This window comes from Dermacentor andersoni, chromosome 11 (assembly GCF_023375885.2).
Source record: "Dermacentor andersoni chromosome 11, qqDerAnde1_hic_scaffold, whole genome shotgun sequence".
In the NCBI taxonomy this organism is placed as follows: domain Eukaryota; kingdom Metazoa; phylum Arthropoda; class Arachnida; order Ixodida; family Ixodidae; genus Dermacentor; species Dermacentor andersoni.
The window spans coordinates 12,812,501-12,839,482 of NC_092824.1; the positions used below are offsets into that span (position 1 = coordinate 12,812,501).

Here is a 26,982-nt window from a genome sequence, read left to right on the forward strand (position 1 = left end):
GTACAGTATCGCCAATGTGGTCTCAAAGAAATCTTATCACAGCATGTGTATTACATAAGTGAAGTTTTTGTTAAGATGATGATATAGCATGGGACCTAATTAGTAGCCTTTGTGTACAGAGATATAACTAGTCTAATAAACAGGAGGATATTAAGAAGCGTTTCTAACATGGTCTGATCATATATTAAAAAAAAACTACTCTAACATGATTTCAGGCAAAACTGTTGCCTCTGAAAAATATTTGGATCGTCTGCATTGGCATTGTTTTGAGAGAGCACCAATACTGCTTTGATTGAAGTAGCCTCGTGGAACATGAAGCATCGCTTCTTGCTGAGTCAAGGAAATATTATCTGCATATCTGAGGTGCATGTGTCATATGCTCGAATGCTGTTTCAAGGCTGCTAATAAGAAATTACTTCACTAGCCTTCCTGAGATTGCTGAGATTGCTTCAGTAGTCTATGCTACTCGATCATAACCAATTTACCAGAGTGAACTTTCATCACAGTTGGCTTTGCAATGTTTATGAAAATACCACAATTGTCTACTAGACATGTGAGTGCACTAAAACTTGGAATTAATGACCAGTAAGATTTTTGGGACAGCAAAAGTTAGTATATTACTCCAGAACGAAATGCCAGGCACTTCGGTTATTTCTGCCATAGAGTTTCTTACAGTTATTACTAGGGGGAGCTCTGGCGCTGCAATTGTTGTACCACCATGGGAATGATGGGAAATATATGGATCTGTCTGATCTTCGTGCTTGTGAATTCAGACGTCCTTGTGGCTTTGTATAGTATACGCTATATAAATCTTGTCGTAAATTTCAGCTTAGTCTATACTCTTTCAAGTGCAGAAGACGCCGCCAACACGCACAATTCCTATTAATTGCAACAATTGAGCTTGTCCAGGTGGCCAAATCGAAACGCACCAAGCGTCTCAAGGCACTGGTATGCCCGCGATAAATTCATAAGGGCGTTGCACTCGCTTGTCGTTACATGCGTCGGTGGCTTAATGGTTTCAATATCAGGTTTCTGTTCTAGAGTTCCTGCGTTCAAATCCTGTCATCGGACGATATTAATTATGTTTATTTATTATTTATTACGCAGTATATGTAGAAAATGACTAGTTTACGAAGTCACAAAGCCGTTTGAAGCCAAAGAGACGAAGTTTAGGCAAATCCATGTACTTCCCAAAATTCCCATGCTGGTACAACCGTTCTTGTTTCAGCTCCTGTAGACACTAGCGCCAGAGTTCCCTCAAGTAATTATTGTATGAAACTCTATGATTTCTGTTCCTCGCTCGTGCAGAAGCGGCACCCCACCTGCTCCGTAAACATACACTACCTTTCGGCCAAGGGCAAGGAATGCTGTGAACTGGCCCCTAAAACGTCTGCACTAAGTAAAACGAACCACAACGTGCAGTTACTGCCATGTTGCAATGGTGTAACGAGTAGGGAAATGCAGCACCTGCTGAACTAGTTGAGAAAGTGCAGGTGAATCGAGTGGAGATTACATAGTAACAGAAGCTGAGTGATTCTGCATTACATTAACAAAATATATTTCATGACACTTGTCCATTTATTTCTTTAGTTATTAAGAATCCCTTTTGCATTGTTGGACAAAACTACAGCATGCCAAAACATTTTCCAACATTCACTAATAGCAAACATGTCAAAACTTGTTCTAGTTTCGGGATTGCCGCTTTGCCCGTTAACCCCCAAGTTGTACCAAATTGTACCAAATTGTACTTGTTCTAGTTTCGGGATTGCCGCTTTGCCCGTTAACCCCCAAGTTGTACCAAATTGTACCAAATTTTCCAATTTTTTACGTACTCGTTTTTTTGGTGTCATTATTCTAAAAATATATTACTTCATTGGTCTCTGGTTAGAAATAGCACAAAAATAAAAGCTGCTCTTGAGGGTAGCTTGCCCTCAGTGCCGATTGTATCTCATCTTTGACAGTCAGAGCAGCATAACACTCGGGCAGATAGAGTGCGACTCATCATTGACGATATTGGTACTACCTCCAGTCACCAGTACAGCTCGGGATCAAGAGTTAAAGCGTTAAAGGTTGCGACTTCGTTGCTTTCCAATTTTAATTCTGCAGCTGTTACACTTGGGTATAGCGTATGTATGTATGTGTGCATGCATTAAAATGACTTCATGCTAGAGCAAAGCAACTGTAGTGCAGAGAGGCATCAGTCATCTTTATATATTTGCTTTGTAAAGATGCGATAAGTTTACCTTTTTCACTATAGACTTGGCACTATTTGGCCAAAGATGCCCTTGTGCTATTAAAACCTATCAATTAGTAATCTTTTTTCAGGATCGGTGTGCCAGTCTGAATTTGTTTTTCTTGAACCGTGCATTTCACACCCACAGGACTGCGTGTCATCTGAGGTGTTCCTTTTTCAATAAAAAATGTTGAGGTTCTCTTTGTGAAACTCGATTTCTTGCCTCAAACGAGCTTGTACAAACTGACTAAGTTGATAATTCTACCTCCTTATACATGAAATATGTTGCGGTTATGAACCCTCATAATGAATGACACATAGTACAAAAATTTTTATGTAATAAGACAATTTCATGAATTTTTTCGTGCTTTTCCCGTTCGTGTTGTCCACTTCTCTACTCTTCTGTCCTGTCTGCACGCCTCACATCTTTTTTTGCATTTTAAATATCGTCTAAACTTAACCATGCTTTTTCACCACAATGTAGGGAGAAAAAGTTCCGCTAACACCATGCATTCAGTATGGTGGCCCAGACGTTGTGTATGCAAGCAACCTCCTTCATGTGGACCAAGAACGACTCTTCAGTGTCTCGCAGACTTCCATGCGAAGCCTTCAACATTCTCGTCTCAGTGGAATGGTTGCTCATCTCTCAGCGTGTCCATCACCAAGACTACCAGTTGTAAAGCTTCTGAACCCCTTTAAGAAAGCTTAATGATTTTTTATTTACTTTTCAAGGTTGGCCGTAGAATCTGAACATTTTTTATGTTTCTAACATTTTTACCTGGCACAAAGCGGTGCTATAACTTTTATACCAGTGTAATGTATTTAGGTGATGCTCACTCTAATGCCTATCTGGTTTTATTAATGTTTAAGAAATTTGAATGTCTGATGAGGTAACAGCATTTGAATTTGTCATCGTGGCTCGTTTGAGTGAGCTGCTAGGAAATAAGACGCAAAACTTACCACACGCCAGTTGTAGCATTTTTGTTTTCATGACTACAGTATGTGCGTTTCAAAAGATTGAAAGTGGGGAAAAAAGCCTCAAGAACATAATCATCCTAGGATTGTCATGTCCTTACAGCTCTGCAATGACTAATGCCTCATACATCTTGGGAGCACATTGGTCGCAATGCCTACTGGTATATTTGATAAGAGAATAGCTTGCACCCAGAATTGCCACACAGTTGATGGGTGATGGCTTTTTTGTCGTCTTCATGTTACTACTATGTATTCAATATTCATTTAGATGTAAAGGACACTATAGGCACTGATGTACCAAATGGCACTTGCATTTCAGGGGACAAAGTGTCCAGCATGCCTTTCACAAAACGTGTTCTAGGCGCTACCTAGCCTCTATAGGTAAATGTGCACCAGATGCTTTGTGTACAATGAAATCGGTGTACTTGTCTGGAGTGCTTGAAAGATGTGCAACGGGCTGTACTTGCACTGTCTGAAGATAATGCATGGTTCTAGAAAGCCTGCAGCTGAGTATCGGCCACCGTCCGGAAGGAACTGTCCTCATTTATTTTGTTGATGTGGTTGAAATGTACGAGCTGCAATGAATAGTGGTGACTGCGGCGGTGCTGCCGAACTAAAGCAAAAATTACACACCTCGACTCACACAATGCACTCTGAAAGTTTTGCTACGTGGTATCTGTGTTTGTCCTGACCTTGTGGCACCTTTACGAGCAGTCGCAGGTGATTGCAGCTGCTGAGGCTTTATCAACTGGCAAGGTGAAAAAAGAATGCTGTGGCACCAGTGTGGCTACACACTCCGAGATTCAAGCTATCTTGAACCAGGTGTTCGGTAGACGGTACCTGTGCAGCCAAAACATGGTGTTTGAGCCCTATAGCCAACTGCGTTCACAACTGCAAACAAGTGCGCTGTCACAACAGAAAGTTCAGAACAAGCAGCATTTTTACCTGTGTTGCTTCAAAACATTAGTGGAAGTCATTTTTTCACCAAGGCTGGTAATCATGCATAGGTAATGAGAACAGGGCATTTGTGACGCACAAGGGGTCATGTGTCTAAAGTTTAATTAGATCAGTAATCTATAAGATGGAATTATAAAAAGTATACCTTTTGTTCCTCAGTGGTCTCTTGCAGAGACATGACTATTTCCAGCAGTTTAATTTTGACTTTTCATGTCTAGATTTGGTGTGCATATTGCAACTATAACTAACAGTCAATGCTCTGTCCTGCTCAGTTTTTATGCTATCTTTGTGATAATTGCAATATATTTTGCAGTTCAGCTGAGCGAAGTATATTTCTTTAATGTTACTAGTTTTTATGTTCAACTTTTGTGCAGTCCTCACTAGTTGTTACTAGCTACGTTTTGTCCACATAGACACACTCAGGCGTGTTCTTTCCTATGTGGTTGGTTATTTTCGTAGTTTATGATAAGATGCAGTGCTTTTCGATTGAAAACATGTGATAGTTTATGGTGAGGTTATTTAAAAACTTATCTGCTTAAAATTTAATTGAACAAGCCTGGGCCATTATTCGGGGCTTATGTCTTTGTATTGATAAGGTTTCACTCCTTCTCTTCATTTTTACTTTTAAAATGTGCAAAGTTTACTATGTAACCATCTCTCTTTAATGAAATAATAAATACTTTTCTTCTGACATTTCGTCGCAAATTTTACAATATTCTGTTCAGTTAGGTAACCTTAGACTAGCTGAATGTTATTCTGATAGTTTAAATTAAAACCGCTGTGGGATATTGAGTGCAAGCCCAGGGTGAAAAATAAACTAAATTGTTGGGTATAAGCAGGTCACTGGCAGTAAAGGGAGCATACAGAAATTTGAGGAAATAGTGCATGCTTACATATTAAACAATATGCACAGCTACACATGTAGTTTTGTTTGTACATGCTGAAACATTATTCTAAGTGGAAGCGCTGTGTTGCATATTGTTCTTTGGTTTTCAGTGCTGCCTTTAAGTCATTATGTATGTGAAGGTACTAGTAGAAGCTTCTCGTGGAGATAAATGACAACTTTGGTGAATAGAGGTATAAGAGTTATGCTTAAAACAGGGCAAGAAACGGCCTGCTTTACAGGTAAATGTAGCTTCTGTAGTACTGCGCTGGTTCCCGTCGCCAATCCATGCATTGCTTGTGCTCTATTGCATTCAATATGAGCTAAAACGAGCTGTGGTGGCTTTCCCTCCTGATCAAGCTGGTGTTTCTACAACAATTGTTGACCAAAAAAAGTGGAGGTATTAATTTCAGAAATGCATGTAACATCATGCTTTTGGTTGTGTGCTTCTTCCATGAAGTGATAAGTACTTGTGCGCCAAGGAGCAGGACATCCTGTGTCCTTAGCAGCACGCTTTGTTATTGCACTCTGCATCCTGCCGGCAGTGTACTATCACGGCAGAGGAAGATGACGAAAAGCATGGAGTGTGTGCATTGCTGCGATCGTGAAACTTAAATTTTTTGCGTTCAAACTGGCGCACGCCTAAAACAGGTACCTGGAGTATGGCGTCCTTCGACAAAATATGTAGCTTGATTCTGATGGTAGCGCCGTCTAAAATGAATGAAAGTGAAGTCAAGAAAAGTAAAGCGAAGCAGGAGTAAATTGTACTAAAGCAGGATAAGGTGGCGTAGGTGAAGTTAACATGATCCAGCAGCGGTAGACCTCGACCAAAGACGAGGTCTTCTAAAGGACCCTCCCATCCAGCCCGAATTGATAAATATGGAACCACATGGGTTTAGACTAATGCGGCCCGGAAGACATAATCTTTCTTAGATGTCCACCGCTGTTCACTTGCGTTTTAGTTAGTTATAGTTGGGTGCTATAAATATTTGAAATGTTGCCCGAATAAACATGAATGAATGAATAAATGAATGAATGAATGAATGGATGAATGAATGAAGAGATGCTGAAATTGACCTTATCCAAAGCAGCCGGCCTGCTTATTCGATGAACTCACCGGCAGCGTGGTACAGAGTGGGCGCCCAGTCTACGACGTGCATCAGCTCCCAGGAGACGCGCCGTGTGCGACGAAGCAGCGGAGACCACACGAACGCCGGCAGGTGGACGCCTCCTTCCCACGCGGTGAACTTGGTGCCGCGCAGGGGCCAGTTGGAGCCCCGGTTGCTCATGACTCCCTGGTACATCGCGCCATTGTCGCTCGTGTAGATGAGGATGGCGTTGGCCAGCATGCCCTTGGCGTGCAACGCTTCGACCACGGTGCCCACGCTCTCGTCCAAGGTGTCCACCACGGCTGCGTGTGTTCACAGCTAGAGTAAGAGCAAGCAACTACTTGATTCGGTTTATTGAATGACTGATTGTTTTTTTTTCACGCGCATTAAAATGGCACAAAAGATACACAAAACTTGTTTGCACCTGCAGCGACCGCCCGTCACTACGTTGTCCCCGTTTCGCGGAAATCCACTTTACCCCGCCTCGCCGTGGGGGTGTTGGCCCCGTGCTCTTGCAGGGAATCGAGGTGGACACATGGAATCGACTGCTCGAGTAGGGCGTCACCAGAGCCACCGTAAAACCTGTGATCGCGGACACTCGCCAAGGCAAATATACCTGGTAACGAAGTAGAAGCCCATACGTTCAAAACATGGCAACACAGCGGCCGTTCATGTTGCATAGCGCCAGCTGTGTGAAGAGGAAACACCTCCAGCGGAAGAAAAAAAAAACAATGTGACGCCATATCTGTTAAAAGCAGAAGTGGCGTCATTTTGTTCTCAACGGTGCGAAATTTGTTTTGTTAGCCTGCCATTAGAGCTGTATATTCAAATGCCCCGCCCTTCGACTTGATGGGCATTTTAAGCTTTCCTCGCGAAAAGCAATGAGAGAAAAGGTCAGTCGTATTGATGTCGACATCGCACCCCTGAACACAACAGACTTTCTTCGGAGGCCGTCGAAAGCTTTAGGTGTAGAGTGATGGTTCTATCGTCGGATGTCAAGCCCGTTGGCCTGCGCAATCGCACGAAAATAACCAAATTAAGCAATTATCTGGCAGTCATAACTCACTATTTTTGCCTGAACAGGTAGAGAAACGATGGAGCTACCCACGTCAACAAATTCGGACAAATGTCGACAAGCAGAAGCGCACAACCTTTGAAAGGAGCGTATTGTAAGAGATGAACTCTACCAGTGCGCCATCTGCACAATTCCAGAGCTACATTGCTTTGCAAGTGATAGCGGCATCAACGATGGGCGCTGAAAAAACGTATTTATTTTTAATGATGAAATAAAATAGAGTTGTATTTTCTTTACTCGTCTAGGATATGTAAAGTTGATCAGGAATTTTATTTTCGTTGAATAAGTTTACCTGTTCTGCTTTAAATAAAGAAAGACGTTCTTTTCTTCCCCAATGTTTGTTTTCTCCAAACATAGTCGCACTTAAAACGCTGCTCCCATAACTACCTTTGCTGATGTCAGTGACAATTTATTCTGAACCGCTTTTCGCCCGAAGCTTCGCGACCTATTTGGATCGACCTTGCACTCGCTGTCAAAACGCTAGTGTGAGGAAGTGCGGCAGCAGCAGCAAGCGAAATGACCGTCGTGCTTTCTATCTCTTCAACGCAAACTGAGCGGTGAGACCACAGCGCAGGCAAAGTTACGAGCCGTCGGTCCACTTAGACTGTGCCCCCAAAGGCCATCGCTTTCAAAACAAATCCCACGCGAACGCGCGTGACTGCCCCATACGCAGTTGCTGCCAAAGTACAACGCACCCCCTACCTCCCGTCCCACCGGTTCTTTGCACGCGACGGAAGATAGTGCGCTTCCTCCCCGCATTCCGCGCTTGCGCACGCTAGATTGAGCCGCGATCGTCGGCTCAGCCTGGCACATTTTCACTGGCACATGCAGCAACGGCGCGCGCCGACGGTGTTACCGCACTTGGACTTCATACGATGAGAAAAATGAGAACAAAGTGAAAGCAGGAGCCAACGTTCGGACATGTGGACTTTTCTTCAAGGCGACAAGCTTTCCGCGCCACAGTATATATAGGTGGGTTTCTTCTATAGGGGAGAGCGCGTAAGGCGGGTGGGTGCGGTTACGAGCGAAGGTGTGCTAGCGGCGAGGGTGTGCTAGCGGCGAGGGTGTCGAATTGGGAATGAAGGAGTGTTGTGCACTTTCCTTTTTGTTTTCCTTTTCCTTTTATTTATTTATTCATTTATTTATTTCCATTTCAAAATTTTCCTTTAATTTTATTTTTCACGAGCACTGGTTTCTGCCGCTCGTTTAATTACCTCTTTCAGAGACACAATAGCCCACGATCACCAGCGAACCAGCTAATAGAGATTACAACGAAGGCGCCAAATAAAACAACGGACCAGCACGTGCTCAGTGACTTCATCTCTAGCTCAGTGGGCTCCTTTCCTTGTTTCACTCGCGAACCTTCGTTCGCGCTGCTCTCATTGTTGCCGCTTCTTGCCGAGGACGAATGCTGGGCTTCTGTATCAGACACAAGGTTCTCCCAAAGGACGTTGCGGCGATGTTTGGCTTCGTTCTACCATCGCTTGGACATGCGAATCGAGTGTGCAAGATTCTTCGCTCCGAGTGGCAAGGACAAGCACGGTTGCACAGGGAGTACCTTAAGGCCACTATTCTGCTTGCCGCGAATCCGCACAGTGGTCGATGACTGTAGTGGGAATGGAACCGGATCATCAACGCCACCACTGAGTACATGTGGCAGCGGATGCTTCCCAGACTTCGAGCACAGGTACCGAAGAAATCACCAGCTGCAGAAAGTCCTGTGATCATCCTGGGTGACGCTGCCGTCTCAGATTCCGTACGCTGCGTGCTTAGCTACGGGCCCAAGTTCGCAGCACAACCGGACAAGGTTCCTGCGGAGCTACTTGCAATGGTCAAGCAAGTTTTCAGGCGAGCCACAACGGAAGAACAGCAAAGGTGCACTTCGGAAGGCGTGGATTTGCTCGCACGTCGTAAGACATTTGTTCGAAAGGTTCCTGTAGCTAAGGCAGTTAGTTATTTGAAAGGACAATCCCTGTCTCTTTAAACCTCCGATAAGGAAGGTGGCTTTGTTTGAATCAAAACTTTAGAAGCTCTCTCAGGGGTTCTTAAAAAGCGCGAACAAGTGTCTCTTGCAAAAGTAAAACGCAACGCCAAAAAGCCGTTTAAGGACCTGAATTTAACGAAACTGACGACCGAAATTGAATCGGACAAAAAGTTGATCCTTGATGTATTCTTCACGGCAAAAACTCATAAATCTAATTGCTCCTTCCGCGTCATAGTCTCAGAAAATGGGTCGTGGCAAAAGCAGGTCTCCTTGTTTCTCCAGCAAAATTTGAGTAGACTACCCATTGACGACCCGTTTCTCGTGAAGAATTCTGAATGCGTCGTAAAATATATCGCGCAGAATGAAAACAAAATGCTATGCGCCTTCTCTGTCGACATAAAAGACTTGTATTACTCGATACCACCAAATAAATTGATGAAATGCGTCACTGACTTATCGATAAATTGGGAGCAGCTGCTTTCCAGAATGCCTCTGGCATAGCAGTAGGTTCCTTTTTGGAACTGCTGTCCGTGTACCTGAAGTCCACGCACATAAAATGGAATGACGACGTCTTTCTATAGAAAGAGGGTGTGTGTATAGGTTCGTGTATAGCCCTTGTTTTAAGCGACATCTTTTTAGCTTCAAAAGACAACCTGTTAAAGCACTACTTATCGGGGACAGATGTGATGCAGATCTTTAGACTTGTGGGTGATTTTTTAGTGTTCTTAGATTGTGACAGTCCAGAATTGGAGACCCAATCATTATTAGTATTGTCAGAGTTTCAAATAGCCTTGCACCCTCTAACCCTGACTAACGAGCTTCCGGCCGATAACTGTTTAAGATTTTTAGATTTGGAGATTACTTTCTCATCGTGTCTTGTGTGCTGGCAGTTCAAGCCAAGCGCTAGCAAACCCATCCTCTTCTGCCATTCAGCTCACTGAAAAGTGATAAAAAGAGGCATCTTTCAATCATGTCTAACCAACGCTCTTAACAAGTCATGTAGGCATCGGCTGCAAAGCAGTTTTCATTGTCCGGTCAACCGCCTCAAAGGGGGAAGTTATCCTCACCATGTGATCACATCTGTTGCAGAACAAATGCTCATGCAGCTCAAGAAACCGAACGTTGTAAACGAGGGTCGAACAGGACCTTTCTGAAACCAGGTGTGCTATGTTCACGGCATATCTCACAATCTGAAAAAAGTAGGCAACCGAGCTGGTGTTCGGGTTTTATTTTCCGCTCCGAAACGTCTTGGTTTGATGTGTGCCAAGGTGAACGCAGGTCATCGGGGAAATAAACAGGTGTGCGCAAAAAAAAAAAAAACATGGGCAGAAGCATGTCGGATGTGTAAAGAAAGTAGTTTATTCGGTTCCCTTGACGTGTGGTTCATCATATGTAGGCTAAAGGGGCAGATGTCTGAATGATAGATTGCATGAGCATCGATATAATATGGACAACCAGCTCTCCAGTGACATAAGTGCGCATTGTAAGGCTCACAAGTGCATTCCAGATTTTGATAGAACCTGTGTTTTGAACAGAGCTGATGATCAACTGAGAAGGGAGGTACTGGAAGCGCTTGAGATCAAAAAGCGTGGTGATGATTGCATCAGTGAAGCCTCAGTTTCCCTTTCGACAAAGGAACTGGCGTATCTTGGGAGCGGCATTTAGAAGTCGTTCTGTATTGTGGTTTCCTTGTGCGATGCAGATGACGGCCCTGTTTCTTCTTGTTGTTTTGATCCTTGACAGCAGGTATTTATTCCTGTGTCAAGAAATAAAACGCTCAGTTGTTAGTGTGCCTGCGTGGTTGTCTCGTGTCTCCTTCCTTCGTCCGTTGTTTTATTTGGCGCCTTCATTGTAATCATGCATAACCAACTCGCACACCAGCACGTGCTCAGCTAATAGAGGGCTGCTGTGGACGCCGTCGCCATGCCGACTGACACACGGCCGTTGACTTGTGCTTGACAGACGGCCGTGTCACTAGCCTTGCGCACAGCACTCCTTCATTCCCAATCGACACCCCCGCTAACACACCTTCGCTCGTTGCCGCACCAACCCGTATTACGCCCTCTCCCCGTTAGAAGAGCCCCACCTATATATACTGTGGCGAGGAAAGCATATGTCGCCTTGAGGAAGACAAGTCCACTCAGGGCCGGATTAAGAAGAATGGGGGCCCTGGGCTAATGCGCATTAAGGCCCCCTTTCCCAATACTGCAGGCCCACTTTCCCTATTCATGCAGGCCCCCTTTCCCCTTGTCGCCTGCTACGCTACTGGAAATACGCCATGTTTCATTTTATTTTACCAAATTAAAAAGGACGAAGTGTGATCAACGGGATCATTATTATTGTTATTATCATAAGGAAAACAACAACACTTACTTGAAACGCGTGCTGTCGTTAACACCAACACATATCTCCACTTGGTGATTAATCTGCATTCTGTTTTAAGCAAATGCTAGGCTTTAAGGAAAAGTTTAGTGCACTCAAGAAGAAAAAAAACGTAGAAAAGACGACACAGCTCAGATGTCGATCCTTTTGAAGCTAGGCTTTGTTTGCATTACTAAGTTTAATACATTGAGAAGACATATGGTTGTATCCAACAGATCCTTTTATTAAAATTCAAGCATCAGACTACAGTAATCGTTATACACATTACTCTATAAATATGCAATAGATACATACAATACTCAAGGCAATACAAACACGATAAAAATGCGCTAGACTACAGACAAAATTACTAACTGTAATTACAAAACATTATTTGAAATTATTTTCGTTAGACGTAAGACAAGCAAGGATGACACCAAATAAACGTCGCGCTATCAGAAACAACAAAAATACAGTTTTTTATAAGCACGCTAAATATAACAAGAACAACTAACAAGAGACGAACAACGAAGATTTGCATTTCTTGAATTACACTGCTCAGCGTTTCATTGGCAAAGTGGAGGCTGGGAGGCGACACAACGAACTTCTTGGAACCATTCATGCATAGCGCGAACAGTCCTCTTTTAAGATGACATCGTTCGCGCCTTCACTTTGGCGAAATAAGATATAGTCTGTTCGAAGGATAGATCACGGAGGTGGCTATGGTGTTGGGCTGCTGAGCACGAGGTCGCGGGATCGAATCCCGGCCACGGCGGCCGCATTCCGATGGAGGCGCAATGCGAAAACACCCGTGTGCTTAGATTTAGGTGCACGTTAAAGAACCCCAGGTGGTAGAAATTTCCGGAGTCCTCCACGACGGCGTGCCTCATAATCAGAAAGTGGTTTGGCACGTAAAACCTCATAATTGTTTAGATCACGGAGGAGGTCACTTTCAATTGACATGACAGCAAGCAAGTTCACCTTGTCGTCAAGCAGCCTCGAACGAAGGCGATTTTTGACCAGCGACAACTTGGAAAACGATCGTTTGGTCTCACAGTTTGCCCCGCGTATACTTAAGTACGTTCGCAAAACAATAGAAAGCTTCGGAAACACATCAATAAGCTTTCTTTCGAGCAGCAACTTCATAATTCTCAGGGAACTCGTGTTCTGGCACACAGAGTTGTGCAGAAAGTTCGCAAACTGAACGATTTCAGTCGAAAATGCTGGCTCCGAATAATTTTGGTAGGTTTCCACCAACTTCTCAGGCTGCTGTGCCAGAGAGGCCTCGCTCCCAACTTCTGTCAGCAATTTTAAGAATCCGAACCTTTGCCAGAGTTCAGTGTAGGCAGCCTTTCCCACTCGCAAAGCAGAGCCTAGACTGTCAAGTACAACATTGTAGGTCTCTACGATAAACGTTTTTGTACCTTGTAGCGCGCTATCGCTTTTACCCGTCCGGGTGCTTACTGAAAACGATGCGTTTGCCCTTATCCTGATAACATTGATTGGGACTTAGCGTGCAAGCAACCTTCCAGAGAGCTGAGCAGGTCTACAGCAGTTGAAATGTCTAGGCCTGGTTTCTGCAGTGCTACGCTCGTTTTGTCAAAGCGCTCACAGATTTCACTCGAGAAAATCGCCATGAATGGTGTCTCTAGCTTTGTCATTTTCTTGATGAGAGTGCGCTTCGTTCCTAGTGTCACCGTCTTCTTCATCGTTCTTTGATTTAGCTTCAAGTCAACGCAAGACTGCATTGAAATTTTTCAGAATGGCCTGACATGATTCAGCATGTCTTGACCACCTGATCTCAGAGAGACTTTTCAAAACAAGCTGCTGGCCAGTTCCGCCCATGCTGTCCAAAAGATACCTCGATCGCTTAGGTGAGGCAGCAAAGAACACATGCAGTCTCTGAATCACAGTGAAAAATTTGACTGCACCAAGGCAACTGTCAACGCTACACGCGCCAACTAAGTTCAGTGAATGACCAGTGCACGGGACGTAGACTGCCAATTTCTTCAGGTGTTTGATTTGAGCTTTGCAGTCGTTTGTATTCTCCTGACATATTGCTCGCATTAGCACAAGCTCGGCCCATACAATGATCAATTGTGATGTCATTGGTTGTCGAGAGGGACATCACGGTATTGAAAAGATACAAGCCGGTATGCGATTCAATAGGAACAAATCCAAGAAAGCGTTCGTACACTTCCCCGTTTAAATAGTATCGTCAAACAACTGACAGCTGATGAACGCGAGTAAGGTCTGGAGTCGAATCAACAATCAAAGAGAAGTCTTGCGCGTTTCACTTCGTCAACGAGATGTTCCTTGACAGCCTTTGCCATATGCTCCATAAATTAATCACAAATGGTTTTTGACAGATACGATGGGTGACCGTTCCCTTTGTTCCCGTAGCGTTTGATGTGCTCCTCTAGAAAGGTATCAGACTTGGCAATGGCCGCAAGCACTCCCATATCATTGCCATTTCTCAGTGAACCAAAAATCTCCTCACTGCCCCTAAACGCTATATTACGCTATATTTCGCTAAGATAGAAGCTTAACTACAACGACTACACGCTTCAACACCTCTGTCCAGTAAGCGGTCTCAGTGAAAAGATGCTTAACCAGCTCCTTGTCAATTGTGCTGCTCGAATTAGAGCGGGTGAGCCATGCTTCCACGCAGTTCCGGTGCTCGACGCTATTTTCATGTACGCAAACCTTTTCTTCTGCTCTTTTCCAATCAGAAAAGCCGTGCGCGGTGAAAGCACTGCGGTTGCTTGAAATTGAAAATAGTTTGCACATGAAACAGTAAACGGAACCTTTGGACTCCGAGTACATTAACCAGTGTCGCTTGAACGCCTTCCCATTTACAGCCTTTCGTACGTAAAGATGAGGTGACATATAGCATTTCTGAGTTTTGTATTGCCTTTCGGAAGGCGGGAAATATTGTGCCCCATTTTGAAAATACAATGACCCATTCTCAAGACATACACTCCGAAAGCTGTCAGTAATAACGTCCGGCCACTTAGCAGGGTCACTTCGGAGAATCTCGCAACTTACCTCTTGCTGCGGTGCTGTCTGTACTTCTCTGTTTCCCGCAACGAGAAGCCGTCTCATTCGTCCTCTCGAGGCACACTTTGTGGGTGGGAACATGGTAATTTGAAGCCAAACTAACAGGAAACAAGTGAGTCGGTTCTTGGAGTGTTGTTTCCTGCCGCTCGTCAGTAGAAGGAGGCTCATCGGGGAGGTTTGGCATCTGTTGACCAGGAGTAGTAGAAATCGGGCGTGGCGGACCGGACACTGGAACTCTGTGGCAGAGGCCCGGCCGAGTAGCATAGACGTTCCTGACTCAGGAAGAGGACAGGGATCGGTTGGCGTCGGTTGCTCAGAAATATGTACAACCGAGGTTGGCACCGTTTTCATAGGATCCAGACAACCAAGATGAGTCAAACCTTGCTTCTTGCCAGGAAACCGTGGTGATGGAGTTGCCAAGTCATCCACAGAAGCACAGTCGGTATTATTAGGAGCGTGACACGGACTCAAGCTAGAGCGACCATACTGCTCCGCGGAAGCTGCATTCAGTAGGTATTGTGTCCTCTTTGGTAGCTTCTTTCACGCTCCTCTCTTTCTAACTTCGCCTTTCCTTTAGACGCACCACTTTGATGCTTTCAACCGACCATTTTCGCATGAATTGATGCTAATTGTTCACCGGGCACTTCGTCAGGCCCTCGCGACCGCAGGTGTCCAACGGTGGCAGTCCCGATGACTGGCGCACGCTGCCTGGATGGTCTGTGGCTGGCCGAGAGTGGTGCATCCCCCGGGAGCTCTTCAGGGGGCGGGCTTATGCAAGCTTAACCGGCGGCTCGGCGCTGAATCACAGCCCGCGATCAAATTTCTTTTATAGACGCGCGCAGCGTCTGTCGGTTACTAGCACCAAAGCCTGCGTTCACATACGCATAGAGTTCCTTGTAAAATTCCCTCCTTCTCCATACAAACTCACACCTTATCCCGTTCCGGTTTCGTCTTCCTATTGGCTAGGAGCAATCTTCTGTTCTGGGAGGTTCTCGATTTTTCTTTCGCCCCGTCGACGCCGAACGCGAGAACGTAGGGGAGAGGGCGACTCCGAGCGCGGGCGAAGTTACGCGCCCTTCATCGCCTCTGAGTCATCTTCTTCTACTTCCTTCTGGAAAGTTCAGCGGTCAGTCTGACCTACTTTTTCGGTCGAGCGCGCGCGAGGGTGCGCAGCCACTAGGCACGAATGGGCCCTTGAGACAGGCCTTTGTGTCCAGCTCTCCAACTTCCCCCTTCACTCTTCCACAACCCTAGCCCGAACAGTAAACATTCCACGCCCCACGGCACGCGGACAAAAGCACGTGTGACGTCTTCTTTCCTTTCCTGCCTAGACTCTGCCAGCAGACTCATCATCATCTGCTATCTGCCTCAACCTCCCCCGCCCAAATTACCATCACGGTAAAGAAAAGTCAAGTGGGGGGCACTGCTGGGTACCGCAGCACATCCTTTCTATGGGAAGGACAGCGACGGAACTATTTGAGAGGTGGAGGGTGGCGTGGTGGCGACGAGATGCAAGCGAGATTTAGGTCCTCAGCCAACATTACATGTTTTAGGTGTTTGCCCTTGCCCCTTCTCTCCAGACAACACTGGACAGACGGACTAACAGGAAACCACGAAAACTCTTCCAGGCAAACGCACCTCGCTTCTTAAGAAAGAGGGCCCGCCAGGGTGGCGGCGGATTCCTGTTTTTGCAGCTCGCCAAGCTCTCCCCAAAAGATCAGGCTAAACGCATGCTGTTACAAAAGGTGGGGGGCCCGTCTGCTCGTTCTGGTTTTCTCGCTTCATATATGTCGCCCGAAGTTCCGTTGCGCATGTTTCCATATACTAAGCAGGTTTGAATAAATGGGCCCCCTTCTACTGTCCGAGGTGAGGTCCTGGGCTACAACCCCCTTAGCCTGCCCCCCCCCTCCTTAATCCAGCGTTGAGTCCACTTGTCGAAACATTGGCTCCTGCTTTCACCTTGTTCTCGTTTTGCTCATCGCCTTGACTTTCCATCTTCCGCCTTCACCGTTTCCCTTGGACTTCATACGGAACACAACGTCGACGGCAAAAAAAAAAAAAAAAAAAGAAATGCGCCTGGAGTGCCCATATTGTCAAGTAGTAGTGAAGGCAGCAAAACTGATTAAAGCAACTTGTGTTTTATTGGGCGGACTTGTGACCTCAAAAGCACGCTACACTCAAAGAACAACGATAGCGGCGAACACACGGCGATCGTCGAAAATCTGACAGCTGATCAAGCGTGTCGGCTTCTATACATCCGTCGTCGAATGTTCCAGAGTAATCGCTGGGACCCGCGTGCCTTCCACAAAGTTCTACACTATTCGCATCGCGCATACATGCTATCAGATTACGCAAGGTTCGGTGACAGCCAGCGGATCGAACCATCGACAACATTCCAGAAACTTCTGATACATGCAGGCACGTCATGCGCTGTGCGATAGCATTTGTTAGGCGCTGACAAGCGGTCACCCGGAAAAGATAAACAAGTACACGTGCCAATACGCCCCTCTTAATGAGCATCGACCCGATGCTGCAAACGAGCGAAAGTAATAAACAAAAATACCCGTGGCAAAGAAAAAGAATAAGGAAGTTCGTCACCGTGCTTAAAAAGGCTTAAGACGCACCACGTGGACCACTTCAGATCACGCGCGGCGCCGCAGTGAATGCGAAATGCCGTCAGGCACAACCTCATAGTCCACTTCGCCAATACTTCGGATGATCTTGTAGGTACCGAAATAGCATCGCAATAGTTTCTCACTGAGTCCTCGCCGGCGTATCGGGGTCCAAACCCAAACAGGGTCGCCGGGCTGGTACTCGACGAAGCGTCGTCGGAGGTTGCAGTGTCGGGTCAGTACGCTGCTGGTTCTTTATCCCTAGGCGGGCGAGCTGTCGGGCTTCTTCAGCGCGCTGGAGATAGGCAGCAACGTCAAGATTATCTTCATCGGTGACGTGCGGTAGCATGGCGTCGACAGTAATCGTCGGGTTCCTGCCGTAAACCAGCTTAAACGGCGTGATTTCTGTTGTTTCTTGTACCGCCGCGTTGTAAGTTAAGGTTACGTACGGCGGGACCGCGTCCCACGTCTTGTGTTCGACATCGACGTAAATTGCTAGCATGTCGGCGAGGGTCTTGTTCAGGCGCTCCGCGAAACCATTCGTCTGCGGGTAGTAGTAGGCAGTTGTCCTTCTGTGGCTTGTCTGGCTCTATTGCAGGATGACTTGGGTGAGCTCTGCTGTAAAGGCCGTTCCTCTGCCGGGGATGAGGACTTCTGGAGCACCATGTCGCAGCAGGATGTTCTCGACGAAAAATTTCACCACTTCGGCTGCGCAGCCTTTCGGTAGAGCTTTAGTTTCAGCGAAGCGGGTAAGATAGCCCGTCGCCACGACGATCCACTTATTTCCGGATGTTGACGTCGGAAACGGTCCCAACAAATCCATCCCGATCTGCTGAAATGGTCTGCAAGGAGGTTCCATCGGCTGTAGTAATCCTGCTGGCCTTGTCAGTGGTGGCCTTGTCGCCGAGATTCTCGGCATGTCGTGACGTAACGGGCGACGTCGGTGGTCAGACGCGGCCAGTCACGAGGTGCCCAGCGGTTGGATCGTCATGTAGGGCATGGAGTACTTCTGGACGCAGCACTGACGGAACAATAAAGTAGCTGGCACGGACTGACGAGAAGTTCTTCTTTAAGAGCAGGTTGTTTTGTAACATGAACGAAGGCAATCCGCGCTTAAATTCCCTAGGGACTACGTCGGTGTTCCCTTCCAAATACTCGACGAGGCCTTTTAGCTCCGGGTCTGCTCGTTGCAGTTTAGTGAAGTTTTCCGCGCTTATTATTCCAAGAAAGGCGTCGTCGTCCTCGTCGTCTTGCGGCGGGGGATCGATGGGGACGCGTTATAGGCAGTCGGCGTCAGAGTGTTTTCGTCCTGACTTGTAGACTACCGTTACGTCATATTCATGCAGTCTGAGGCTTCACCTCGCCAGCCGTCCTGAAGGGTCCTTTAAGTTAGCTAGCCAACACAACGCGAGATGGTCGCTGACGGCTTTGAATGGCCTGCCATATAGGTAAGGGCGGAATTTTGCTGTAGCCCAAATGATTGCCTTCCGCTTTTGACAGCGACCGGCTAGCATAATATATCAGCCGTTCAAGTCCGTCTTCCCTCTGGATTAGGACGGCACCGAGGCCTAGGCTACTGGTGTCAGTGTGGATATTGGTATCGGCGTCCTCGTCGGCGTTCTCGTCGATCAGATTTTCGCCGATCGCCGACTGTGTTCGCCGCTGTCGCCGTTCTTTGATTGTAGCCTGTTTTTGAGGGCACAAGTTCGCGCAAAAAAACGTTTCGTCTTTCTCAGTTGGCTGCTTTCTTCACAGTCACTACGACGTGACATCTGGTGGAGGTGCTTGTGCGTTCATGTATCGAACGCCCCCGCAAAGCCGCGATCCAAGCGCGAGGACAAAACCAACATCGCCCAAGACCAGCGTGCCAGCCGCAGACTGCAAGGACTGCCCCCAGAGGACGGACTTCTACCTGAGACGACAAAGGAGATCGTGGCCAAGACGACCCCAATGGCTGCCTCAGCGACCCCCGTTATCCTGCAACAACCTCGGGACCAACCGACCTTCCATGGAGCAGCTACTGAAGAACCGGAATCCTGGCTGGAGACCTACGAACGCCTTAGAAAACGCCGCCAGAACGTGGTTTGAGAACCGGGAGTCGACCATGACAACATGGGACGTGTTCCTTAGCGGCTTCCTGCGCACCTTTACGAGCGTCGTGCGCAAGGAAAGGGCCGAAGCTATGCTGGACGACCGAGTGCAGCTACCTAACGAGAACGTTGCCATATTTACGGAAGAAATGAGCATTCTGTTCCGCCACGCCTACCCGGATATGCCCGAGGAGAAGAAATTGCGCCTACTCATGCGTGGTGTGAAGGAAGAACTTTTCGGGGCCATCTCGCGAAGCCTACCGATGACCGTAGAAGAGTTCCTTCGCGAGGCCACTAGCATCGAGAAGACACTCGAAATGCGGAATCAGCAATTCAACCGCCGTAAAACCTCTACCAACTACGTACGAATTCAATCACTGGCCACGGACGATCTGCGCGAGACCATCAGGGCCATTGTGCGCGAAGAACTGCGCAAGGTCTTGCCGTCTTGCCTTCGTCGCAGCGTCAAGTGGCCTCGATCGCTGACATCGTGAAAGAAGAGGTGCATCGATCGCTTGGAGTTCCCGAGCTGCAACCACAATTACCGCAGTCCCAGCCAGAAGCGATGACATACGCCGCCGTCGCACGCCGTCAAGGTCCCCCTCCGCGACCGCGCCAGAGCCCTTCAACGCCGCAATTCCGTCGTCCGCCGCCGCCAGCATGCCCACCCGTCGCCCAGCCCAACTACGCGAGGAAGACGGACATTTGGCGAGCCCCCGATCACCGCCCGCTCTGCTATAACTGTGGAGAAGGCGGCCATATGTACCGCCGATGTCCATACCGGGAGATGGGACTGCGAGGTTTTGCCGTTAACACGCCGCGACCACAGATAGGCGAACGACCTCGCGATATCGCCGAATACCTCGCTACCACTCAGTGTAGCCCTCAACGACCGTCCCGTTCGCCGTCACCCGGCCGCTACTTGTCGCCGCAGCGCAGACCATACACTGGCCCAGTCCGGGGCCGGTCTGCAAGCCCATATCCGGAAAACTAAAAGCAGCAACCGATGGAGGTGCGGTTGCTCTTCGTCGAACTGACGAAGATCCTCCGCCGCCGACGAAGACAACGAAGAGACCATCTCGACGACATAATAACGACACGCCGCTCTCCCGACGAAGTCAGGAAGCCAAAATTACACCGACGAAAGACGACTTGACGACGCGACGTTCCAGCTTCAGTTAAACACGACGCCGCCGTAATCCGACGCCAAGACTTAACTGCAACGCCAGACAAAGAACTACCGACCTCGACGTGCTTCTCGACGGCCACGCAGTTACCACCTTAGTGGGCACAGGGACCGATTACTCCGTAATGAGTGGACACATCGTCGCCCAGTTGAAGAAAGTTAAAACTGCATGGGAAGGCCCTCAAATTCGAACCGCTGGAGGACACCTCATTACGCCGACTGGAATCTGCACGGCAACAATTACATTTCATGACCGGGCTTACCCTGCCACATTAGTTATCCTCCAACAGTGTTCACGAGACGTCATTCTCGGCATGGACTTCCTGAACCAACACGGCGCAATCATAGATCTGAAGTCAAAATCGATAACGCTGTCGGAAGATCAAGCGATACCGCCGGACAGCTCTCATAGTCACCACGCCTTGAGTGTGCTCGAAGATCACGTGAGCATCCGGCCGCGCTCAAGCATTATTATTTCCGTCGGCATTGAAACATCCGCTGACGTAGAAGGCGTCATCGAGGGCGACCAACATCTACTGCTCGACCGTAAAATTTGTGTCGCAAGAGGGATCGCTCGACTCCACAGAGGCAAAGCGAAAGTTATGCTAACTAACTTCAGCGAAGAGTTCAAGCACATCAACAAGGGCACGACGATCACCGACATCGAGGAAATTGAGGAAACCAGCAATGCTTTTGTCCTCTCGGATTCTGCCGCATCTGCCACGATGAGCATAGTCCCCGAACCAGACTTTGACGTAAATCAAGTCTTTCTATAAGTAAGCAACAACAGATCAGAAGTGTTCTCGGACGATCGGACGTCAGTGTTCTCGGACGTCATCGAGGATTCGACAAACACCAGTTGCAAAGCATCACATAATACCCGAAGAGTGCGCGCGACCACTCCGGAAGAGCCCTTACCGAGTTTCGACGCGAGAACGTGAAGCTATTAGGCAACAAGTCGACGAAATGCTGCGCGACGACATCATCCAGCCGTCGAAAAGCCCGTGGGCATCTCCTGTAGTCCTGGTGAAGAAAAACGACGGAAACCTACGCTTCTGCGTCGATTATCGTCGACTGAATAAGATCACGAAGAAGGACGCGTAAACCCTTCCACGGATAGACGACGCATTGGATTGGCTCTGCAACGCTAAATACTTCTCGTCGATGGACCTCAAGTCTGGCTATTGGCAAATAGAAGTCGACGAGAGAGATCGCGGAAAGACCGCCTTCATCACGCCAGACGGCCTCTGCGAGTTCAAGGTCATGCCATTCGGACTGTGTCGGCGCCTGCAACGTTTCATCGCGTCATGGACAGGGTGCTAGCAGTATTGAAGTGGCAGACGTGTCTTGTTTATAAGGATGACGTCGTTGTCTTCGCCGGAAATTTTGACGATCACCTTAAGCGGCTTGCGGCTTAAGTTAGAGAGCGGGAAGCGCTGCGCGGACGTGCGAAGCCAGGCGACGCTATAGCGGCGGCGCTCTACGTCTCGATGCCAAGGCAAGTAAGCCAAGTCATCACGGTCGACGGCAACTTTTCATCGCACTGAGGACCCTTCAAGCCATGGAATACTTCCGTGAATAAACTTTCACGACTGACTGTTCTTCCGGTTCGTCTTCCCAATTATCTGTTCCTGACCGTACTTTTGTAAAGCTTCATAACGACCTACGCATTGTAGTGGCTAAATAAAGCAGTTTTCAGAGGCGTCGCTGATATAAATATTAAACCCACGGCTGGAGACGATGCCAGAAGAGTAATCTCCGTAAAGCTTGGCGCCTGTAACTTATCGCGCCGGCGTGAAAGAGCGCGCGTCAACGTAATGTTGCGTTATGTTGCCTAAAATTGAGCAACGGTGGACGCCGGTGGCATGCGCTAATATGAAAGATAATGTGAATATAAGCGAAACAACAATGAGAACTGGTCTTCCTTCCTTCTCAGTGCCGCGGTTTGATGCCCCGCAGCCGACCGCTACTGCACGACAGCACCATGTGCTGGACTACCGGCGATCCACGGTCGCCTTCATCGCGACCGTCAGCAACAGAGCAACCGAATGGTGCACTAGACATTTATCAAGCGTGATGAGGCCCCGCGTGAGTGTGAGGGCGAAGTCTGGCCTCACTCTCGGCCATGTGCTCTCGGCACTCTCGCTGTCAGCGCGCGGAGCGAGATGGCAGCGCCCTGGTACGGCCCCGCAGCCGCTCCGGCCATCTAAGCCGTGGTCCGTTTACTTTTTTGGCCGACAGTACGTCGACGTCGAGCACAAGACGTGGGACGCGGTTCTTCCGTATGTAACCTTCGCTTACAACATGGTGGTGCAAGAAACAACACAGATTACGCTGTTCAAGTTGGCTTACGGCAGGAACCCGACGAGACGCTCGACGCCATGCTGCCGCACGTCACTGACGAGAAGAATCTTGACGTCGCTGCCTATCTCCAGCGCGCCGAAGAAGCCCGACAGCTCGCCCGCCTACGGATCAAGAACCAGCAGCGTACCGACAGCCGACACTACAACCTCCGACGACGCTTCGTCGAGTACCAGCCCGGCGACCCTGTTTGGGTAGGGACCCCGATACGCCGACGAGGGCTGAGTGAGAAACTATGGGGCTCTTGCATTGCCCAGGGGGCGCTGCAAAAAAGGTGCTAAAAAGCGCCCTCTGTCCTAAAATGGGTCGTACCAAGCTCGGTCGTCTGCTTCGGAAAGCACGTTTACAATATGGACCCGCCACTTTCGGTTGTGTTGTATCACGGCCTGCAGCGAATATCGGGCGCCGAAGATTTTTTCAGGAGTGGCACGCTGCGTAAAGGCAAGAAATTATGCCGTGCCGAATACGTGTATGCCGTTCAAGAATTAAGCGGCGAAGTTTTAGCGCGGTGTCAATCGCAAGTCAAGCGAGTCGCGTACGAAGTGGAACTTCAGGTAAGGTTTGCACGCTGCTAGATTCAGGCGCACAAACGCGAGGAAATGCTTGCTATTAATGAATCCACAGCAGCGATAAGCAGACATGTGTACGGAACTGCTCGAGCACACGACGGTACGCGCCGCGACGGCAGCGGTCTTTTAGCATGCCGCGATGTACGAACTGCTTGAGCGCACGATCGTACGCGCCGCGACGGCAGCGGTCTTTCGACATGCCGCGAAACGGCGGGTCTCCTGCAATCTTTGTTGACTGCATGCCGCTAAACAAGTAGTTAGGCCTGTGTTGTAGTATAGCGGCCATCTGTCCCTTTTAGTAACTGGTAATAACTGATGCAATGCATATGAGCTCGCACGTACGTGCGAATCGCGCAGCGCGAGCTCGTGCGCTACTCGCTTGATGTAGCTTTTAATGACAACCCTCGAAAATCGATCTGCTGTAATCAATACTATCTTGCTGCGCTGCCTCAACATGCTGGCTTGAGGTCAAGTATGAGCACATATTTAACTCTCTAACCTGTGCTGCTCGTAGTGGGGTAGTGAATTATCACCGAATCAACCCGGCCATTTGTGGTCATTTGCACACACCTGGGCACTTCACCACTTCGCACCGGTCGAATTGTTAATTGTCGCTGTGGCCGGGTTTCGAATCGTGAATCACCAGCCATGCCTGCTGCTATGTCGGTCTGCCGTCGGGACTGTAGGTGCAAAAGACCGAATTTTAGAACGCAGACGTATAATCAAGCAAGCTTCAAGACAGGTGAAGCAGTCAGCATGGCGCGAAGTTTCGCTTACCCAGCGCGACGAACTGCAGTTATACAGCGCGCCCGACGCTCCGCTTCGTGAGGCCTTGAAGGGAAACGATAGAATCGGATGTTGGGATTCAGGCCTTCTTGTTCATGGGAGCCCACGACGCATCAGTATCGACGGTGACGCTTTTTCGATGCTGAGCTAGGTCCCTCCGGATCGGCGTCGCCAATTCTTCTGCTTCCAGCATTACGTCCCACGACACACGGAGAGTCCGTTTTCGTTAAACTATAGGCTGCGACTAGCTCGCAGCGTGGTCGACGTGGTCTGTGAGAAGTGACGAGCCTTTTCGCACTCGCAACAGGGCAGAAAAAAGTGCGAATCGACGCAAAACTCGGCCTAGAAACGTGCTTCGCCACAGCCAGGGCTCAATACGACCCAAGCTGGTACGACCCAGTTGTCGTTTTCCGCGCCGCCACCAGGCGCCGCTACTATACCTCAAACTCCAGCGCAAGACGCCCATTGCGACGCTATTGGCGCACTGGACTATGAGGTCGTGCCAGACGGCATTTCGCATTCACAGCGGCGCCGCGCACGATCTGAAGTGGTCCACGTGGTGCGTCTTAAACCCTTTTGCGGACACTGACGAACTTTCCTTATTTTGTTGTTTTCTTTGCTACGAGTGCTTCTTTATTACTTTCGTTTGTTTGCAGCATCGGGTCGATGCTTTTTAAGAGAGGAGTATTGACACGTGTACTTGTCTTTATCGGGCGACAGGTTTCACCGCCTAACAAATGTTATCGCACAGCGCGGGACGCGCCTGCATGTATCGGAAGTTTCTCGAATGTTATCGATGCTTCCATCCACTGTCTGTGGAAATGAAAGCGGATGAGAAAGCAACTTGCCGCAGGTGAGGAACGATCCCATAACCTTCGAATTTCGCATGCGATGCTCTACCAGTTGAGCTACCGCGGTACCGATTCCCCATCCACTTTCTTGGGTATTTATGTTTCCTGGTAGAACCCTGGGAGAGTTGGTCAGCGCCACAGCTCACTGACCTTGGCGACGGATGTAGAACATGCTATTTATAGATAAATACTGTCAATTATTATTGCATTACGAGACAGAGCATCGAAATCCGTGTGTCAGGTAATTTTGCAATTACCAGCCATATGAAGCATTATCAATACCATATAGCGAACCATGTCGGACCGAAATATTATTTGAACATATTCCCTGAAATGATGTAAATTTCATGATGATGCAGCGACAAAAGGCAGTGAGTGCCTGAGAGTAGTTGCTGACCCCGCACAGTATCAGCAGTACATTGCATATAAAGACAGACATTTGCTACAAGGTTATTACTTCAACCAACAATACTACATGGTGTATAAATCAACGGTACAACTTTTGTTCTAGTTAAGGCTATAATATTGACAAGGTTACACGACACAGAGTCAACATAAACGATTGGCAATACTCAGAAGCAAAAAAAGGTAAAAAAAAATGTCAGCAAATATTTGCAGCCTTGCTGAATTACAAAGCGACTTCCAGCGAAGCTGTTTCAAGCAGTTCGAATAAGAAATTCAATATCTTGTGAATAAATTTTGAGGAGTGGCCCCTATGTGATGCTTCCGTTTGAAACCGCGCCCGCAGGTAATGCTTTCGAGTGCTTATTGTTAGGAATTGTTAAAAGCCACTTTTTTCATCATGGATTATACTTCACCAGAAGATTAACCATAGACCCCCCCCCCCCCCCCCCCGCCTATATGTGATGGTGGTTTAGTTCTCATTTCTCCTAAAGCAGCGAGATCAATTCGGCTGTGTTTGTAAAACCCATTGATACAGCTCTGGATTGCTTGCATGCATAATTTGCTGCATATGCAGTAATTTTCCCCCTCACTTTGAAATTACCTGTTATATTACCCATAACGCGTCTCTTGTTTTCGCCAAACATACCCAAGGTGTCTTAATTAGTTCACGGAGGACCTCGGAGGAACTAACTAGGGACGTTTTATGACGCATCAACATAGGAGGAAAAGAATCAAGGTTTAGTAAGTATTTGCAACGCTTCTCACTGGATCAGGAAGGTAAAACCATGACCACCGCTCCCATTCTCTCGAAGCATAAGCACGTTGTAACTTACAGCCATGTGGGCAGAATGGAAAGCATAGGTGACAGCGGTTGTACCGAATGTTCTAAAACTTGAAGAAGCTTTGATGAAGTTTCATCAGCTGATGAAGCTGATGAAACTGACTTTGGCATTTCTCGTGATTACTCCGAGGCGGTTCGCGATAAAAGATGTAAATTATGGCAGTTCTCGAAAACAATAAAGAAAGAAAAAGACCGTGTGAGCCTTGTCATTAACAAACTAAAAATTAACAAGGAAGTGTACGTATAGGACACTCAGCAAATTGTACGAAGCACGTTTCCCTGGTTGTGTCTCCAGTTTGACACGGCGCCAACCTCTCAACTTCACCTAAGCTTCCATAAGCACCACAAAAATTAACAAATAGTACAATTATTACTGAGGGCGGTTGTTGCTTTTTAAGCACTAATATTAGAAGCGTTATTTTTAAAAATGTCGCTCCATCTTCGCTAATCGACTCAATATTGGCAAGACTAATAGCATTAACTGAAACTTGGTTGAACGATGTTATTCCTACTGAAAACATATTTGTTTGTGAAACTGATTTTAATATCTTTCGTTGCAATAGGAAAAATTGCCGAGGTGGTGGTGTCCTCCTTGCAGTAAACAGACAGTATATTGTAGTGCCCGTGGTTATTAGCACTTTCCT

General features: G+C 47.6%; 1 protein-coding gene across 1 annotated transcript in view; it reads right to left on the minus strand.

The window, feature by feature from the left end:
• LOC126517916 (arylsulfatase B-like) overlaps nucleotides 1-26,982 on the minus strand; it is a 315,163-nt gene that overhangs the window by 66,734 nt on the left and 221,447 nt on the right. The window contains exon 8 of the mRNA XM_050167747.3: nucleotides 6,166-6,459. Coding sequence (XP_050023704.3) covers nucleotides 6,166-6,459 — 294 coding nt within the window. The remainder of the gene's footprint in view (nucleotides 1-6,165; nucleotides 6,460-26,982) is intronic.